At 30.2% G+C, this 12,042-nt stretch overlaps 1 protein-coding gene across 1 annotated transcript; it reads left to right on the top strand.

Annotated features, from left to right (window-relative positions):
- The first annotated feature begins 748 nt into the window (after positions 1–748).
- On the top strand, positions 749–11,100 carry LOC110998866 (orcokinin peptides type B). The gene is made up of 8 exons (XM_022267667.2): positions 749–857; positions 5,411–5,490; positions 6,258–6,297; positions 6,610–7,104; positions 7,477–7,528; positions 8,092–8,184; positions 9,714–9,833; positions 10,894–11,100. The coding sequence occupies exons 2-8, from the start codon at positions 5,416–5,418 to the stop codon at positions 11,003–11,005; spliced, it is 987 nt and encodes a 328-aa protein (XP_022123359.2). The 5' UTR covers positions 749–857; positions 5,411–5,415; the 3' UTR covers positions 11,006–11,100.
- The last annotated feature ends 942 nt before the right edge of the window (positions 11,101–12,042 follow it).

The raw sequence follows: 12,042 nt of genomic DNA, 5'->3' as shown, positions 1-12,042 counted from the left end.
TTGTTATTAGATGCATTTGGATTATAGATATTTGATGGTTTCTATAACGTGGGGCCTATATAAGATATGATGTTATTAAAAATTATTATCAGCGAGCGACTCTCATATCGTCGATTCGACTCCCGGCTATGTACCAATGGACTTTCGCTAACTTTCGTTAACGATTTATTTAGCACTCGCTAGTTCCACCAAGAAAAAACATCATGTGGAAATTGGCTTGATTTAGACCCTAAGAAGTCGACGGAGTGCGTCAGGCACAGAAAATTGCCTATCGCTTATTAGAAAGAATTAATCATCACGAAAGAGATATCTGAGACCTTTGCGGTTATATTAGTATAAGTATAAGTAAGTAATAATAAAAATTATTAATTAAAGAAAGACAAAAGATTTACTTCAAAAACTTATGAAAATAAAAATTATACCGTATAATTAAATTAATATAACAAAAGTAATATAACTCATTTACATGTCCAAAACAAAAAAAACTCGTTTACGATTTTAAAAAAATCTTCGAGAGTAATTTTAACAGTAACCAGATAGTATTTTAACACACACACATATGCAAAAAAACATTGTTCTTAACCTACTTAGTAATAATAATAATTAAGAAAGGACAAATAGAATACAGTAATGTATTTATTTTATCTTTTAAAGAAACGGTATCATAATAAAATAGAGATGACAATAGGTAATTGGTAATAGAGTATACGTGAGGCAGCTTGTTGCATTAACGAGGCGTAGGGCGGACCGCCCGCCCAAACCTCCCAACCATATAAAAGCCGCACTGAAGTCTTCCACGGCATAACGCACCACATCACCGACTTAACAACAATCCCTAAGCAGCGTTATTGTGAAAGGTTAGTGAAATATGTTTTATCTAAAAATTTGACGTATATATTTTACTAGTTATTTAGTTTAAATTTATCTTCTGTTCGTATAAATTTCGTAGACAGTTCTTCGAAAGGTTTAATAATAAAAAACTTAAAATACAAGAATTACAATTTAATAAAATAATCAAATGTTAGAGTAAATTACAAAATAACATTTAGTTGCATATAAAAGATAGCATATTTTATTCGCATTTAGCTGGTCCTAATAAAGTTTAAATATTTTAAACTTTAACCTAAATGTATTAACTATAAAAATAAGAATTGAAATTATGGCATTAAATTACTATTATATTTTAAGTCTATAATACACGCGTATTAATATTTGTAAATAACTATACATATTATTGATATAATTTATTTACTATTTTCAATTTGGCCACCAATTTAATATCTAAAAATATTCTATTGAAAAATACTAAGCAATCATTCATATTAGTCGCACGTGTAACATCTTCAAGGTAAATTTAGAAAAGTAGATCAACAAATTAATTTTGAACTTAATGATACCAATTTTTATGAATTGAATGCATAGTCTGATATATATACGGAATAGAAATGATTATATAATTTAAAAACATAAATATTGCTACGAAATCGGTTTATTAAACTTAATCCCTGTATAAATAAATATTTAAATTGGTTGTGAGCTCGTTAGAAATAATATTCTAATTTATTCTAATTTATATATTTTACTTTTTGGTATGTATAAATAAACTACACTAGTAATTTATTTCAACGATATAAAGAATCTTGATTGATCTCGGTAACTTCTAGTAAAACCCCTTGTCAAATTCAATACACGGTCGATTCCCTATTCTCTCCAGATATTAAACTTTCTCAAATCTTAATAAATTGGACATTTTGTTTTGCATCCATGAGTTTTGCCTAGAATACAAATATAATGTTATTTCAATTAAAAAAAACTTTTCTGGTATTTCCTAAATACATTATTCTACTAGATACAGTAAAGTAATACGTATTGCTAATTATACATATATAGGTTCGTAGAGTGGAAAACATGCTCGTAGTAGGATTTTAGGCGTATTAATTATTTTTACTCTTATATATTTCAACGTTTAAGTCATTTTATTAGTATTAAGTATATTATCTAAGATGTAATAATGAAAAATTTACCCACGAGTTTAAGTTAACTAACTCACACGTACAAATTAAATAGTATTGTCATGCAAACGTAATCAGAAACACATAAATTTTTTGTTACCCGGGAAATCCGACTATAATTGTTTTTTCAAATCTCATTGTAAACCAAATTTGATATAAAAAAATGCATGTCTACATTCCTTATATGTATGTAATTATAATTGTAAATGTAAAAATATGGATGAAAATCCTTAAAATCCTGTTCTGTTTTCACTTTGCTTTCACCTTCTTCATTTATTATTAACAGGGTACGTCTAGTGTGCTTTCAAAGACCTTTATGTAATCCTATATAAATGAAAGATCACATTTTGTATACAAAGAACATCATAAAGAGATAACGAATTCTCTATACCTTACGGTATCCTACAATTGTACTTACAGTGACAACTAACAAGGCTTCTAATATACTAACAATGGCCTGGACAACATAAAAATTCATAGATATTTTTTACCCTTAGTATCTACGATGTACCAAAATTGTCATTCAAACAGTTTGGGTACATAAACCACTTTACATTTTTTTAGACAAGTTTTAGTCACCTGCACATACTATAAAAATGGTATAATTATTGAAAATTGAAAACTCTGATATTAACATCTAATTGAGTATCGATGTTTAATATATATCGAAATATCATACCCGCTCGTTCATTTAAAATAAAAGCGAAGATATTTTGCTATTATTTTTCCTTGTAACGCTAGGCGACTCTCAGTTCTACCCAAATTTAGTAGATATAATAAGTATGAAAATTAATTGCCACACATTAAAATAATTAAAAACTTCATTTATATCCGTTCACTTTTATTAAAAACGATGTTTGTACCACGCAGGTACAATGTATATTTCATCTCAAGTAAACAAACATTGTTTATTAAAACTTGGCACGCATATTAAAACCCGAAGGAATTTTTGAAATTTACCTCGCTGATGAACAAAGCTTTACACATCTTAATGAAATGTATACAAATAATGTTTTGGGTAAATTTTGTTATGGAATCCTTTTGATTATTTTTATTGTGTGTATTATATGTATGTAACGATTTAGCTTAATTAGAAATATTGAGAAATTACTTGGTCTAAGGCCGATATCTAGTACACATTTCGAGAAAGCTAGTCAGTTTTATCACACTGTGTTAACTAAAATACTGATAAAGACATTTAGACATTTTGGGAATCTTCGTGTAAGTTTTATGTGTTAGGGTCTGTTTCACAATGTACGGATAAAGTACCAAATAGCTATGCAACACATAAATTATTCGGAATCTAAAAATTTCGAATTAGAAACTTTGGGTTTCATGACGAAAAATGCTATCTAACAGTCGTGAAATGCAACAATAGTGTTTAATCCTACCAATTAGTAATAAATAGCTTATTTGGAACTTATCCCTGGTAGTTGACTTTCAAAATGAGTTATATATTTCTATTGAAACCCCAAAGGTTTAATATACAGTAGAAAGAATACTATTTTACATTTCGGTTTAAAAACCAAAGATAAATTTATTAATTTGATTGACCCACACTTAAATATTCACCATCACTTAACCCCCACTAATGAAAAAGCCTTTTAGTCCTGTCGCCTTTCAAATTGAAATATACTTTTATTATGACTAAGAGCATTCCAAGGCTGTAAGAAACAGTTTTATTATACATATACAATTCATGAAGAACATTATTTCCAATATGGACAATGCAATTACGTTAATTCTTCAAATAAAAACGTATTAAGAAATTATAACTACTGAAATGTACACATTTTTTTAGTTGTTTTTATAAAACATCGTGAATTTTTAAAATTATTTTTTTAATAACCCAACTTAATCAGTGGGATTTTATTGTATTCATTTCAAAACCATAAGACTCCTTTAATGTAGGATATTATTAAATAATTTAGGAGGAAATAACTTAGTTGTATAACTATGAAAACCTCAAATTCCGAGTACCCCTATACCTCGAATACAAACAGACGAAACTTTAAAGTACCTTGACAATTTGACACAATTACAAAATTGTGCTCAGTACTAGTAATTTTTAATAAGGGTGCGATACTGATCCCGACGTGTTTTTTTTCTAATGTAAGCTTTCTAATATCGAACCTCTGATGGCATAACATTAGCATCGTGTAGGTATAACTATACGCTATAGCTCTTGGAAGTTTCATGTGTTATAGGAATTAGATGCTCATATCCTTTTTTTTAATATGATGATGTTTCTAAAGATCATGACGTTGAAACTGTATCATAAAACTATATTATGAAATTGAAGGCAAGCTATAAAATTTATATACATTTATATATATATATATATATATATATATATATATATATATATATATATATATATATATATATATATATTAGTAAATAAATTTAAATACAGGCATTCTATGATAAAATTTCTTTCCAGAAAAAAATCTTTAGATAGATATTAAAAGATACATGTACAAGTACTCATTAAATGAACCCCCTTTTCAACCGTTTCTATGTTAAGTTTGATAAATTGTCCCTCAATTTATCACTGAATATTGTCACGCCGACTTGCAACTCGTGTAAATGATGCGTGAACACTGCACTAGGAGTGTATGCACTTGTCGATATTGTGTACTGAATACATTGTATGCCACATTGTGTGTCACATTTGAATCTATATATATTTTTTATTATTTAAGAATTTAAAATTAAAAGGCCGGCGACGCACTCGCGAGCCCCCTGGAATGAGAGTGTCCATGGGCGGCGGTAACACTTAACATCAGGTGAGCCTCCTGTCCGTTTGCCCCCTGTTATAAAAAAAAAAGATAAGAAGACGCATTAACATCGTAATTCAAAGAAATGCCGCTAGAATTAGGCGTAAGTTGTTTTCTGATGGTTAATTTTTAGTGCTTTAATAAACAAATTGATAGATCAGCAATTACTTAAGTTGTGATTTTCAATAATCTATAGGCACGATGTATTTCAGTGTATTCAAAATCTTTATGCCAAAGCCTTAAATACCAAGCACACATTACGCAATCTCGCTAGGAGCAGGCATCGTAGCTTATAGAAATTTTACCGTAGCAATATGCTACGAAATCGCAGAGGCCGGCCAATATGGTTCACAAACTGAAACAAACAAGATTATTGTTCTGTGGACTTGTAATACAAATACTTTGGGATATTTCAGAAGTTTCTATGTTTTGAGGTTATACATATAACCACCGTCTAATATGTTTAATTATATGTGGTTGCAAATTAAATTATTTCGTTTTTGTTATATCACTGAACTTTTATTATGCCACTTGATGAACTCACTGGTTCATAGGTTTGTTAAATTTTATCTTACAATTAGATTGTTGGAGCTGTCTATATATTTTTTTTATTTTCAGGAACAATGATACGTGTCAGCAGAGTTGTGGCGTTTGCCCTGGTCACGTTAGTTGTCTGCTGCAATGCCGACCCTCGTCAGGTAGGAACAAAATAATTGTTTAACAGAAATAAAGTAATTGCCATATTATGGATTACATGGGTTTCAACATTCCAGTGTCTGACATATTGGGTAACGCGTAATTTTGAACGTACTAAGAAACCACACCTTGTGTGTAAATTGTAGATATCATTAGCAGTCTTTATTTTATAATAATTGAAAAATGATATAATGAGTAATGCTAGCCATGGATATTTGCAAAAAACTCACGTTTTCCTTAAGTTATAATTTTGAAAATCATATTGAGTCCCGCTTACGAAAATTACATTTCTAAATTGGAAAATGTTAATTGGGTGAATAATTAAGTCTTTACTTATAATTGCTAGCTCTCTTTGAAATATTATAATAGCGAAGTAAATTTCCAATCAAATTCATAATTATTTACAGACAATGGCTCCATAAAAAAAGACATTGTGGTAGAGAAAATATATGCAAATACAAATATATTTAAAATTGTACATATTCTTCTTGGTCCGATTGTGAAAATGTATTAGAACAATCCTTTTGAAGTATGCCAAGCATACAGCTACTTGTGTGCGCATCACGATTTTCTCATATTCATGTATTTACGGACCGAACTCGTATTGACTCTAAGAAAGCAAATAAAATATGTTATTACAAAAGGTTTCATAGGTGCCATATATTTTATGAATATGTACACAGAATATATTTTAACAAACAATATTCTATGTACTTAGATAGATAAATTTTTCATACGTAATTTTTGCAACATATTTAATATTTAACAGGAGCAAGACGAGCACAACGCAGCTGATCGTTATGACAATGGTAAGATTCTAGTTAACTAAAAAATACGGCACCGTTACCCAAGCACCTTATGGTACTTTTCACAGCAATTTGGTAATTCATTCACTTAACCTAATAAAGCCACTCAGTGTCCTCCTTTAGCCCCGTGCACCGTATCTTGAAGTCTTCACAATAATTGACTTTTTGCACATTTTCACAACTCACAACTCTTGGTGATGGATTCGCACAGTTCTTAACGCACAAGCTTTTTGGGCACATTATTGGTAAGTACATATGTATTGCTTTGCTTTACAAAAATAAAGTGAATAATTCAATAGCTATTATTTCTTACAGAGATAAGAGAAAGACAGGAATTGGAAAGATTTCTACATTTTATATTACAATCGCAAATGAGGAACGGATATGAACGGAATCTGGATGGGATTGGAGGCGCTTTATTAGGCCGAAATCTTGGAAGTGGAAGAATTACTGATGGACTTGGTGGCAGTAGCCTGTTGGGAAGAAGCCTAATGGGTGGAAAAAATTTGGACAACTTAGGTGGTTCAACTCTACTTGGTAGAAGTATTAACAATGAACATTACGCACGATTTGTTGACTCTCTTGGTGGGGGAAATTTCGTCCGTAACCTGGACTCTATTGGAGGAGGAAATTTGGTACGAAATCTGGATTCTATCGGTGGGGGTAACCTGGTAAAGAAGAACTTAGATGCCATAGGTGGACCCAATCTAGTTAAACGGCACGTTGACTCTCTTGGCGGAGGTAACTTCGTACGCAACTTAGATTCTATCGGTGGGGGAAATTTTGTCCGTGAACTTGATTCCATAGGAGGTGGAAACCTAGTGTGAATATACATTTATCATTTTATTAGTGATATCATCTGCAAGCTGTAATTATCAAGTTATTTTAATGTATGTGATTCTGATTAAAACATAAATAAATATGCATAATACGTTCTTTTTTTGACCCTCCTAGAACCAATTTCCCTTTCCAAGAACATTATGCAAAACCTTTTAGAAACATATCCTTTAAGCCTTTCTCGCATAAAGCGTTTTAACATAAGGGTATATTAAGTTGTAAAACAGGTAAGTATGAGATGGAATCATATTTACGGCTTGAAAATTGTATTCTATACTCCATTTATTAATGTAGGTAACAAACCACAAAACCTCGAATCTATAGGACACAATTTGGTGAGGCAAGTCCGAGAGGCTCATCGCATGCCACATTTGGGAAGACGCTATGAATATATAAGGTAATAAAATTCGAGTATTCCTACAAAAAATTAATACTTTTATGTTTATATTATATATTAAGATGTTAGCTTACTTTTGCTGACAACAGAAGGCATAAATTGCAGTAAATTTGCTTATGTATTGCTTGAACGGGCCCAAACATATGAAAAAACATATGAACCCTTCGAATTTGTATTAAAAAAAAAGAATCAGTGGCGCGAAAAAAGAGGTTGTACTCTTTTAGGTTTTGGCCTCAGATTTCTGGTTCTGTTTCAAGATCATTTTTAAATCTCATAGGCAAATAGGTCATCAGCCTCCAGTGTCTGACACACGTCGTCGACTTTTTGGGTCTAAGACATGTCGGTTTCCTCACGATGTTTTCCTTCACCGTTCAAATGCGCACATAGAAAGAAAGTATATTGCATAGCCGGGGATCGAACCTACGACCTCAGATATGAAAGTCACACGCTGAAGCCACTATGCCAACACTGCTCTTTGAATATTTAGTTGATGTCGAATTTTTATTTATCTATGTTATTTATAAACTACATGACTTTATTAACAACTATTAATTATTTCTTAGTCCACTGGGTAGAAATCTGGTTCCGCCATTCGAATACGCATACGGCTATTATGGTGATGGTCTGCCGAAACGAAACTTTGATGAAATCGACAGGTGAGTACTATTTATATTTGCATCGTTTTTATATCAGAAGTTTTATATACTTCTTAAATCGTCATTAAGAAAATATAATTTACCGATATTTCTATTCCTCGACCTAAACTTCTACTTCATGTTAGAAATTCATAGTACTTGGTGATGATTCCAGTTTGTACAGACTATGATATTAAGAAAGAATGTCAACACAGCAAAGAAATGGTGCCAGCATTAAGTGTCACACGCCACAATGTTTCTAAAATATTGTAAAAAAAAATTTATTCTCTTTCTCTTTCTTACTTCAATCTTTCTTTATTTAATATCTTTATACCAAAATTCAATCGAAAAAAATATTAATATTTGCAGAACCTTGTTTGAAATTCCATTGTTCATATGTGCTCCAAATTTATTTTTTCAGTACCTGTATGTTTTGCCGTTAATTTTTTTTTATTTAAACCGTGTACAATCAGCCTCTTGGCTTTTATCAGATTTATGAAATGGTGGCAGTGGGTAAAATTCAATATATTAAATTATTAACATTCACTTAAATATAGAAAATAAATCGTTACGGGTTCCCCTAAAACGACCACTACCCCAAATCCTAAACGTAAAGACATTTTAACCTCTTTATTTTCCGTTTACCGTCTTATCTGTCCCTTGGAAAAGATTTACTAACTTCTCACAAGCTTAAACTTTGGTCAATACTATTGGGTAAGACAAAATAATGGTCGTGCTTATGAATTTGAAACGATCTTAGTAAATTTGCAAGACATATAGCACACAGGGGAAATCTGTTTGTTTAGTCCGTCACACGATTTCAACTTTGTTTATGTTGTTTGTAGTTTAAAACGGTTAACGGCTTGTATTTTTGATTAAATGTTTATAATATTACGTAATAATTTATTGTTTTAGTATTTATTTATAATTTAACTAGCATACTTTAATTCATAACGTACGATTGAATTTTAAAATAAAGATATTAAATAAAGAAAGATTGAAGAAAGAAAGAGAAAGAGAATAAATACAATTTGTACAATATTTTAGAAACATTGTGGCGTGTAACACTTAATGCTGGCACCATTTCCTCGCTGTTGTCTTTTAATGATATTCTTTCTTAATATCATTTTAAGTGGTAACTAGGGGTAAATAATTAAATTAACGTTAACTTCATTTCTAAGAGGCCGATTTTCTTAAAAGAATTTATGAAAGAAAACTTTAAGCAAACTTTTGAAGAATCTTCTAAAAGCACTTTTGGCATATATTTTAAAGTAAGAGCTCAGAAAGTTTGTTCTTTAAAGGGTAGCGGGTAATATTCGATTGTTGATAATATTTAAAAGAAGTAATATAACGAAATTCTCTTCTATTTTGTATTATAATACCTAAAACCACTAGTGCCGCATGCAGTTAGATGTCGGATGCTGTACCATACCATCTATTAAATTAAAAGCAACCTTTTATGTTCGCCAGATCGAACCCTGGATCTTCGAGCTCTTAACTCTCTCAACCAACGTGATTTGTCTTATACTAATAATTTTCAACTTATTCAGATCAAACTTGAACACATTTGTCAAGAAGCGAAACTTCGACGAAATAGACCAGTCGTCCATGCCCTTCCCATTCAAGAGATTCTACCCGTTTATGGGGCCTAACTACTTGGACATCCCAGTGTAAGAATTAAATTACTTAAGAGTATTATAAATAATAGTATAATTTTATAAGTAAAATTACAACCATTATTAAACCAGCCATATTAATTTAGCACGTTAATCTACAGACGAAGAGGTGTCAAAATCAAACATTAATTGAAAAATATAACCATCAAACCCGGTTCGCTTTCTTCATAAATAATTGTAAAATTGTGCTGTGATAGATTTCTGATCAAATCTATTCCATTTTTCTCAACTCTAAAGTTATTTCAACTCCATTGTTAATATTTAATTAGAAATGTTCGTAGTGAAATCTAATTATAAAATATGAAAACTTAGATCTCAACTTGGGAAACTTTTGAGCACAAAACTCTTATAGATCTTTTGATATTGGTATCACAAAGTTAAAAGCCACATTTATTAGTGAAAATTGGAGTTAAGCCATCACACCCACTTTGGGTAATCGGATTATCCTTTTCAAACAATGACGTGAACGTATTAAAATCTTTGTTATTTCCGTCTTGATTTGAATATTTGTATATTTTAGCAATTTTTTTTCTTTTTCAGTATTCATAACGTAAAAAAAATCGAATTATCCAGACCAAAGTTTTATTTACCGTGTCGCTGAGGCTGGTAACAGTGGTGATTTTAGAAATATTTTATACAGATCTTAGCGCTTAACACTTTGTCATATTTATGGTATAAGTTTACACTATTCTCTATAACACATTTGATTATCATTTTGGCGCCAAATCAAAATTGGCAATTCACATTACGCACCCCTCAGAATACTTCAGAACACTCTATTTGGAATGACTATCATTTGTTTATGAAAAATGTTCGTGTAAACAGATAAAATTCATAGATTAAACACCTTAACAGTAGTGTATGTAGCAAATCGAAAACTAAATTTCTATGAAAATGACAGTTCGTGTCGACGAATTTAGCTTTTATTTTATAATTATTTTATGGCCTGGTAACGAGACCTTTAAGCCAAGTCTTATTTTTCTTGACGAATATAGCTTATATCTGTTACATAGACAATAACGCAACAAAGATTTAATTTATATAATATTTTCAGCTCAAGCCTAGACAAGAAGCGTTACAGACCCGATTACCCTATGGACGAAATTGACTTCTCACAGTTCCCTATTGGTTCTAAAAGATCGGAAAATACCCACTCTCTACGATAATAAGTATGCAGTAAACATCTCAAAAGGCTCAATCACAATGTATTAAGAAATTTGTCTCGCTTTCGTCGAAAACTTTGACACGATATTAACTTTCCTTCTTTTTACATTTACTATAAACTTCATAAACTAAATTGTTTATAAGTTATATGTTTATACTCGTATTTATAAATGACGTTGTGTATTATATCAAATATACTTAATCTGTCATTTTATTAGAAGAAAATTAAACGCTTTTTAATATAACAAATATTTGTCCTTGTAAGAAATTGTATGTTAGTTAAATGTTGTTATACATATTGCATAAGTATATTTATTTATTCTAAAATAAGGGGAGAGACACTACTATAGTGCTGAAATCATAATTCTATATAACTAGTGTAAATATATTTTACAAATTAACTTCAAAATCCAAAAATATGTGAATGATGTTATTTCATTAAATAAACGTTTATTTAAGTATATAATGATTTTTATTGAAATGAACTATGAACGTGTCATAGCAAAAAATAGCAGTACTTTATTGATCTAATCTATAAGAAGTACTAAAACTTGAAATAACAAACTATGTCTGTAAGTGTGTATCTAGTCTAGTTTTTGTCAAAGGCATCATTCAAATGTCGAAATTTCCATCTTGCCTATGCTTCCTAGGCATTCTCATCCTGAATCGTATAATGGATGTTGTATTTTCATAAATATTCAAAATCCTTATTAACCTCTGGAAAGTATAAAATAAGGTCGCTTATATGCACTACGCACAAGAACTTACAATGTTTTAGATATTAAAATATCAAAACTATGTTATGCTTACATAGCATAATTACGTATACGTTTTACTTAAAATGGTTTCTAAAATGTTCTACAATCTGTAATTGAAAATTTATCAAAATAGCTTCATCTAAATATATTAAAAGCAAAATAAGCCGCGTAAGCATTTTACAATTTAATTAAATTTCATTCAAATAGGCACCTTACGGTCTTATATATAAATCTTAAGCTTTAGCATAAATAACAAAAAGGTTTATTAAATATTATTTTGT

This window comes from Pieris rapae, chromosome 14 (assembly GCF_905147795.1).
Source record: "Pieris rapae chromosome 14, ilPieRapa1.1, whole genome shotgun sequence".
In the NCBI taxonomy this organism is placed as follows: domain Eukaryota; kingdom Metazoa; phylum Arthropoda; class Insecta; order Lepidoptera; family Pieridae; genus Pieris; species Pieris rapae.
The sequence above is the reverse complement of the archived record's forward strand: the minus strand, read 5'-3'. Positions and strand labels throughout refer to the sequence as shown.

Bases quoted from the DNA above. Each gene is read 5' to 3' on its own strand.
- LOC110998866 (XM_022267667.2), top strand. From the start codon at position 5,416: ATGATACGTGTCAGCAGAGTTGTGGCGTTTGCCCTGGTCACGTTAGTT. The intron at 6,298-6,609 runs GTAAGATTCTAG...TATTTCTTACAG, and splicing joins AGCTGATCGTTATGACAATG to AGATAAGAGAAAGACAGGAA. The intron at 7,529-8,091 runs GTAATAAAATTC...ATTATTTCTTAG, and splicing joins AGACGCTATGAATATATAAG to TCCACTGGGTAGAAATCTGG.